This window comes from Sinocyclocheilus grahami, unplaced genomic scaffold (assembly GCF_001515645.1).
Source record: "Sinocyclocheilus grahami isolate Dianchi unplaced genomic scaffold, SAMN03320097.WGS_v1.1 scaffold1730.1, whole genome shotgun sequence".
In the NCBI taxonomy this organism is placed as follows: domain Eukaryota; kingdom Metazoa; phylum Chordata; class Actinopteri; order Cypriniformes; family Cyprinidae; genus Sinocyclocheilus; species Sinocyclocheilus grahami.
In genome coordinates this window covers 103,959-112,911 of record NW_015506909.1, presented here as the reverse complement: position 1 = coordinate 112,911, position 8,953 = coordinate 103,959, and the positions used below count along the sequence as shown (strand labels likewise).

General features: G+C 40.3%; 1 protein-coding gene across 1 annotated transcript in view; it reads left to right on the top strand.

Annotated features, from left to right (window-relative positions):
* Window positions 1-8,510, top strand: part of LOC107572286 (USP6 N-terminal-like protein) — a 39,428-nt gene extending 30,918 nt beyond the window's left edge. The window contains exons 10-14 of the mRNA XM_016258706.1: window positions 1,064-1,158; window positions 2,135-2,200; window positions 2,317-2,416; window positions 2,618-2,770; window positions 6,989-8,510. Of these exons, the coding sequence (XP_016114192.1) occupies window positions 1,064-1,158; window positions 2,135-2,200; window positions 2,317-2,416; window positions 2,618-2,770; window positions 6,989-8,385 (1,811 nt within the window). The 3' untranslated portion in view covers window positions 8,386-8,510. The remainder of the gene's footprint in view (window positions 1-1,063; window positions 1,159-2,134; window positions 2,201-2,316; window positions 2,417-2,617; window positions 2,771-6,988) is intronic.
* The last annotated feature ends 443 nt before the right edge of the window (window positions 8,511-8,953 follow it).

Here is an 8,953-nt window from a genome sequence, read left to right as displayed (position 1 = left end):
ATTTGAGCTGTGTTTATGATAAATGTGCATAACAGTGACTGTAAAATATGTATTTTAGGGATGGAAATGACATTTTTATATTTGGGACATGGTAATTGCGCTACTTTGGGCGTTTTTTTGTTTTGTTTTTACTGGCATGAGCTTGGAATGCACAATTAAAATGATGTAATAGTTGTGATCATTATTTTACCTTCCATGATCATTCAGACACGATCAAGTGCAGTACTGACACTCTGTCATGTCTGTATCAAATCAAGCACTCCGTAATCACAGGTAAACGGTCTGATCAGTTAGGTGTTTGTCATGAGAAGTGTTCCATAAAACAGCTAAGATAAGAGTTGATGTGACAAATACATCTTTTGAATATACTGTGTGAACTCATTGTCCCGTTAGCTCGGACAGCTTTATTTTCCCTCCTCAATAAGTTTTGTCAGTTGTTTTGTTTATTGGTCTAATTCTTGCTTCTAGGGTTGCATTGGTTAGTCACTCAATTAATTATCTTGTGCTTCGTTACCCCTTCTGAATTATGTTGTATTGATAAGGAAGGCCTCTCTCATCTTTTTAAGTGGGAGAACTTGCACAATTGGTGGCTGACTAAATACTTTTTTGCCCCACTGTATAGTAAATGTAAGTTAAAGTGTCGCCGATGTAACCGGTTAAAACATGGAGTGGCAATGAGGTCTTAAAATGTATGGAAAGTGTCTTAAAAAAGGTCTTAAAAGGTATTAAATTGAACTCCATGATTCCTGTATATACCCTGAATAATAATTACAATAATAATAGATATTTAGAAATGGCAAAATGCAAGTTTTATAAGGGAAAAGAAAATGCTTGCTTTATTAGTATTAAATATAATTTTTTTATAAATATTCATATAATTATTTAATTAAATAAATATATGAAAGCGGCATAGGCTATGCAGTTCGTAGTATAATTAATTAATTTTTACTTACTGTGTTGAGTCACCACTTGCTACAAACATTCATTTCATGTTCTGTATATTGCAAACATGCACTTCACATATGATTTTTGTTCTAAATTGAAAAATGTTGTGTTTGTCTAGGTTTCTTTATACCAGGGTTCCCTAAACTCATGCGCTTCCAGGAGCATCATGACCGGATCCTGCAGAAGATGATGCCTAAGCTCAAACAACATCTAGTAAGACACAAACGCCTCCAAAACATCAAAACATCACTAAATTCAAAACGTGGGACATCTGAACTTTAAACCACTTCACTTGTAATACGGTACACATTACTTGCATCTAAGACTTTTTTTAATAGTGTTGATATTAATTTTGTCCTGCGTGTCCTAAATTCAAATTTTCACAATGTCTGAAAAGCTTCATATCCAGTCTTAGTTTTGCCCTATATTCCATAATTTCTGGCCTGTGTCTTTTTTCAAATAAACTCGAGCAGCTGGCTAACGCTGAGCGCTGATGTAACAAAGAATTCACAAAGAAATGTCAGCCTGGGATTCATTAAAGGGCAGAGTAATTAATAAAAGGCAATATTAATAAATAATGTGATGGATTAATTAATTAATTATTTGTGTGAGAGAGACAGTCTTTGATGTGAATGGATTAGAAAGAGGATAAAAGAGAACGATAAGCTCTCACTCAATAAAGTGTGAGAGTGTGTGTGTGTGAGTGAGGGAGAGAGAGAGAACATATGGCTTTGTTCCAAATAGTATGCAGTACATCGATAGTACTTGCACTGTTTTTGCAGTATATACACTGCACAATATGTGAATCTTCTGCATGCATAGGATACCTGGATGACCTACATTTGCAGTATATAGCTATAAAGCTCACAGTGTGCTCTTAGTTTTAGAATGATGAACAAGTAACATGTTTTTCCCCTTAATTATTTGATCGGATTGCCAAAAGTAAATTTTTTTTATTTTATTTTTTTACATATTTTACATATGTATATATAATTGCATTTTTTTTTCACATAAAGTTTAAAATAAGTACATAATGTGGCATATGTAGTACACTAGTATGTAGCCTATAGTATATATATATATATATATATATATATATATATATATGTGTGAATGAATAAAATGTGTTTTTTATGTGTGTTTTGATGTCATTCCCGTACAATACCTGTCCCTTTGCTGCCCTCTACAGGATAATCAAGAGGTGTACACCAGCCTGTACACTCTGAAATGGTTTTTTCAGTGTTTCTTGGATCGGGTATGCACTCTTTAAATGTTATTTCAGTAAATCCAAGCATATTATTATGTTGCATTATGTTGTCCATTGTGAAACCTTACTAATTTGACTGCATTAATGTGTGTTTTATTGAATAGACTCCATTCACACTTACATTGAGAATATGGGACATCTATATTCTGGAAGGAGAGCGAGTTCTGACTGCAATGTCCTACACCATCCTCAAACTCCACAAAAGTAATAACTCCGATATTACATATAATACAGATTATTCATAAATACAAATGGATGATCAATGTGCAAAATAAACCCTGAAAGGACTTGATCAGGATAGACTATAATAATTGTAATTAGCTATAATTAGTGTATGATTCTTCTTCTTTCCCATTCTAGTTGTAACTACTTGTATGCTCATTGCTCTGTGTGTTTGTGTGTTAGAAACCCTCTTGAAGTTGTCCATGGAGGAGCTTGTGAAGTTTCTGCAGGTGACTCTGTCAAAGGATTTCTTTTTTGAGGATGACTTTGTGATAGAGCAGCTTCAACACTCCATGTCTGAACTCAGACGATCTAAACTGGATCTGCCACTTCCAGGTACTTTAAACACACACATGCACTGAAATCATAAAATGGGCTGTGTGTGTCACCACCCATAGAGGGACACATCCTACTGCACACACCGTCTCCTGGTAATCTCTCTTTGACTCTGTTCCTTTATCTCATGCACAAACACACACATACACACTCACACACAGAGACACTCATTCACTGCTGCTATGTACTGTTTGTCTAATCTGCATTCTCTCCCTTTCGCTTCAAACATAGCCCCTGCTTACACTAGTGGGTCTGGGAAAGGGGGGCACCAACCCTCCTACAAAACCAACCGGTGGGCAAAAACGCACTGAATACTTTATCTGTCAATCAACCAACCATTCGTTCGTCTACCCCCACTACACACACGTCCCTTTCCCCTCGTTTGTTTCTCTGTCTTTCACAAAACCTGTTTCATTTATTTAAAATGTTTGTTTCGGGAATGTCACAAAAATGTGTTGTGGGGTACTGTATGTTAGAAAGATGTAAAAGGACCGTTATAATAGATACATTTAACTTAAGCAAATAAAAAACACACTTGTCAGTAGATAAAAGTGTCCAAAATTAACTTTTTGCCACATCTGCCAGTGGCAAATGAATTAAGTAGATGATGTGAATCGAGAACCATAGAGATTTCCTATTGGCCTTGAAACTTAAAAAATATATATATATATATATATAATAAGCTGCCTACATCGTAGGGCTGGGCGATATGGCTAAAAAATGTAAAACAATATAATGTTTCATATCGTTCGGTATCGATAATTATTGACATTTTTTTATAACCTTTTTTAGAGAGCAATAGATACAAATGTTTACATTTAACCACTGTATTTTTAAATTAACTCAATTTATTGAGACAAACAACAAATATTTTTTTTGTTTTAACAGTCAAAAACAAAATTAAAATTAAACAAATATCTAATTTCTAATGTTTTATTTGCAGATTGAATAGGTTAAACTTTTGGCTTGTCTCCCGAGGCCACAGGAGGGCGCAATGAGCAAAATAATGCAGCACATTAAATTGTCAACTTAAAGGTCCCATGGCATGAAAATTTCACTTTGAGGTTTTTTAACATTAATATGAGTTCCCCTAGCCTGCCTATGGCCCCCCCAGTGGCTAGAAATGGCGATAGGTGTAAACCGAGCCCTGGGTATCCTGCTTCGCCTTTGAGAAAATGAAAGCTCAGATGGCCCAATCTGGAATCTTCCCTTTATGTCGTCATACGGGGAAAGGTTACCTCCCCTTTCTCTGCTTTGCCCGCCCAGAGAATTTGGCCCGCCCATGAGAAAATGAGCTACTACCCTGCGAGGCGAGCGCAATATTTTTTTTTCCTCGAGAGACATCATGGGTTGCAAACGAGCGAAGCATGGCAGTTGCCCCGCCTCTCTCCTCCTCATTAGCATTTAAGGCTACAGACACAGAAATGGCACATCCTAAGGAAAGCTCATTGTGGGACTGGCTCGTAGTGGCTGAAATTCTGCACCAAGGCTGAATTTCGGGAAAGAGACTTCAGATACAGTACTAGGGGCTTAGTACTTAGGCCTATATAAAAGCATCCAAAAAGCAGCATGTCATGGGACCTTTAAGGAAGTAACTGTCTGTAAAAAAAAAAGTGCATTACGTCTAAAAGAACTCGTATAAATCAAATATAATTTCGTAAATTGCATAAACAATTATGAACAAAACAGCATCACGTATTTATGCATTGCTTAATACAAAGAGTTGAATCACACATCACACAGATTGCCTTTAAAAACATATGAGACGCAGTGAAAAGGAAAAAACCTCCACAAAAATGCACGACGTGTTTTCTAAAAGTTTAAACTGTTTTAACTTTGCATGGCTGTCTACATCTCTTGTGTGAGACAGGAGTGCAGCAGTCATATTTGTCCGTCTAGAAAATGCGCTGAATATGCGTTCTGTGTGAATGGCTTGGTTTCGGTTTTAACCTAATCAAGATCTTCCGCGCATTGAGCTTCTATATTGCTCTAATATTTTGAATGAATAACGCAGCAACTGCGCGTCTCGTGGGCTAGACTAACAAAACATTAAACTACAACTTCACTTACATCATCATCACCGCATCTTGTGCTCCACTGATGACGCTCCCTGACGCACATCTAACGTTGGATTGTACTATTTTTGCATTCAAATGCAAATGTTTATTTTAAATTCGATTAATATTCATTCTTTACTCACAATCTCCTCATCACAGGCCGGCACAGCACTCATGTTCGTGTTTGTGTGTGCTGTCTGCGTCACTCATAGCACGTGCCTATATCGTGCGCTGTATCGTCGATAAATATCGATACCGTTTTATCGCCCAGGCCTACTACATCGTCATAGTTGCTCTCCCAACACAAAGACTGTTAAAAAAAAAAATAATAATTGTTTCCAAAGATACCTAATGTTGGCCAGGCATGTGTCGTTCATGAAAAAAGTCCCAGTATGTGACAAACTTGTGATAAAAAAATAATCTAAGCTGACAGAAATGCTGATAATAAATGCACTTAGATTTAATTCACTGCCAAAAATTAGCAATAAAAATATTTTTAACATGGGTATTTTTGTATGATAGAGTATTGTATCATTAGCTTAGCAACATGCTATATATTGAAATCAATTCTGAGTCGAGTCTTCTGTTCGATTTGCATGAGAAACCATGAACAACGAGTCTTGATTTAAACCGTACATGCCATTCATTTGGTCAGCTCGGCAAATCTTAATTTTGGACCCAACATATGAAAACCAGCACCTTTGGAAGTGTTCACGGGTTTGTGTGTCTTTGACGTTTGCGTTCCTCAAGCCCCTTCTCAATGCACACCAATATTCGCCCTAACCATCAGTATCTGTTTGTAAACGTTCATCATTCCCTTGACGTTTTCTTCAGTTTCCTTCACTACAAACGTGAATATTGTGCACATGCTGTGTGTTCCAAAATGTTACCTAACACATTTTTTCTCCACGTGGTTTATATGTTCACAGTCAGTCTTGAACTGTAAGTGTTGTGATAATATTTTCATTTATATTTTTAGCTTTTTGACTCCTCAGTGTTCCCAATCTGAGCTTTGATTTGACACCAGCCGTGGATGTTTGTGGTTTGATTTTATTTGAACAAAGTGTCTACTGTAACTCTTGTTTTATTTGGCAGTTTGGTTCTTCTAAAAGACATTCAGCTGCATGAGTCTTGCACTTCAGTGTTTGTTTATATTCTGATGGTTTAAAGCAGGGGTCTCCAAACTCGGTCCTGGAGGGCCAGTGTCCTGCAGAGTTTAGCTACAATTTCCCTCAACACACCTGCCTATAAGTTTCTAGCATGCCTAGTAAGACCTTGGCTGTATCTGAAATCGCCCCTATACCCTCATTCACTATTCCCTATAGGTCACTAATTTAGCTTACTTGAAGGAGTAAATGAAAATGAGCGAGTGAATTCGAAATTGCTGCTGCTTCTGCATAGTTTGTGCTCTCTGTTTAATAATAATTTAAACTGGGAAACTGGCAGCTCCAGTAGGAAGATTAAACGATTTATCTTGAACTCTGTCATGGAAATCATGTACAGTATAAACCCTAGTTAATTTAAAAACCCAATTTAATAATCAATTTACAATTTATTCCTGTGTTAATTACACTGTATTATGCCGTGGATGAGTCCTATGTAAAATGAATGGATGATTCTGCTGCAGGCGCCATCTTCTTCACTCGACTCTCACAGTGCATTATGGGTATTCTCTAGCCATTGAGCATGCAATGGTTGTACACTCGCTTTTGCGGTGCATTGTGGGATTGAATGAGTGCACTCAAGAACGTCCACTATGGTTTCGGACACCACTACAAATGGCTCTCCCCTCAAATAGGGCCCTTGACAGGGCCCTATTTGGGGGCGATTTCGGAAACAGGCCTTGATTAGCTGGTTCAGGTGTGTTTAATTAAGGTTGGAGCCAAAATCTGCAGGACACTGTCCCTTCAGGACCGAGTTTGAAAACCCCTGGTTTAAAGACTCCATGAAATGCGGTTTTCCGGAAGAGAGCTATTGGTTAGAAATGTGTATGTGCAAGAGGAGTCATCAATGTTTTGATCTGTTTCAAATGAAAAGAGAGATTGCACATTTTGAATGCAGATAAAGTTCGTATAAAGTTTCAATTTCATGGGGTCTTTAATACTTGGCATTTCTGTACAAATGTTAGCACTAATTGGCTATTCCTCTATCACTTGTGCAGGTAAGGAGGATGAGTTTCCTAAGAAACCATTAGGTCAACTTCCTCCTGAGCCTCCAGGATTTGCGAATCATGTGGCTAATGGGCAGCCGGTCGGGAAGACAGTTGAGGGACTTCCCCCTCGTGATTCGAGCCCTGCCGCAAGCGTCAGTAAACAAGCAGAGTCTGGTCCCGTCACTGACGGAACACCAGAGAGGTACCAAGAAAGTCGGCCACCCAGCTCCCTGGACAAGGTGCCTCATCCAGACAAAAGGGAGAGGGATGGACGAGGTGTGGACACTCAAAAGGAACGGGTCCCAACCCACAGCAGCACAACAGGTGGTGGGAAGGTGCTGACCCAGAACCAGGCGAATCACAACTCCAATGCTAGATCCAGCATGCGCAGGGACATTGGACCTCGTTGGGTCAAGCCTTCGGAGGGCAAACTGGAAGCAGTCAAGGCTGCAGCACTTCGGGAAAGCCAGGTTAGTCTAACTATGGGTGTTCCACCCTCGCCCAGCTCCCCAACTCCAGAGGAGGCCACCGGGGCACAGAGCCAACCCCATTCACGAGCATTTGTTCCGGGCTCCAACCGCGCCTCCAACGCCTCGCAATACGACAATGTCCCAGGACCAGATGGAGAGGTTATGGAGATTATAGAGCTTGAGAAACCGCCCTCTCGCCCCCCCTCCCGACCATACGTTGGACCTTCTTTGAGACAGGACAGTCCCACCCGTCCCCCTAGTGATGGAACTGACGTCTCTCCCTTTAGAATGCCTAAACAGAGCAAACCAGAACCCCGTGCACCTTTGCACTACCCACCCGGCATGACTCCTGTCTACACTACCTACGTTTCAGATTCTCGGTCCGAGGACAGACTATACGGCCAGCCGTACAATGAGCAAATTTACGCAACTACGGGACGTGGCTCATCTAACCCTTCGCCAGAGAAAACGCTGATGAACAACAGCTACTTAACCTACCGACGGCCACCCCCAAACATGCCCCCTCTCAGGGTTTCTCCTGCCGAGCTTTCGTCCCAGATAGACAGTGTTGGCGAGGGCGGGTATTACATGCGACAACAGACCCGACTGATGGGCTCTCCTGCTTACCCGTCCACAGAACTGCGTTATGAGGTGCACAGACGGAGAGAGGGCTGGTATGGGGACATGGAGGCGGGGCCTCCGCGATCTCCTGTGGGCCTACCTCGATCTCCCAGCTTCCAGAAAGCTCAGCTCTCTCCCATTCACCCCGTTCAGGAGTTTAACTTTGCTCCTGCAAATATCTCGGACGCTGTGCTCCATTTCAGAGGACCCTACCAAGAGCACTCCGGCAGACAACAGCTCCCCCCGCTGTTCGGAGGAACACACTACAGGCAGACGCAGGAGGCCTTTGCAATGCAGGAGTCCATGCTGCTCTAAGAGGGACTGAGATAGAGGGATACACTGTATGAGTGATGGCTAGCAAGCAGTTTTGTGTTGGTTTAATGCAGGGCTGTCCAAACTCGGTCCTGGAGGGCCGGTGTCCTGCAGAGTTTAGCTCCAACCCTAATTAAACACACCTGACGCAGCTAATCAAGCTCTTACTAGGCATAGAAACTTCCAGTCAGGTGTGTTGAGGCAAGTTGGAGCCCTCCAGGACCGAGTTTGGACAGCCCTGGTTTAATGTTTTTGCGTTCTTTGTTTGTTCATTTGTCTGGCAAGCCTTACCACACAAGAGTTGCCATTTTCAGGCATTTGTACTGATCAAAGACTGACTGAAGAATTTACTATTGCTTTTGTTTGTACATTTTTGTCCGTAAAATAATCATTAACTGCCGATGTGACTAATATAACAAAGCTTAAATGTGCAAAGAGAGATTTTTTTGTTTGTTTGTTTCTTTGGTTAGCACACTGAGATATTTAAATAGAGGGTTATGGAGTGTCTTTTTCATATGGACAAACTCAGTTACTGATCAATTATCATCTATTTTTATGCTTTTCAGACATA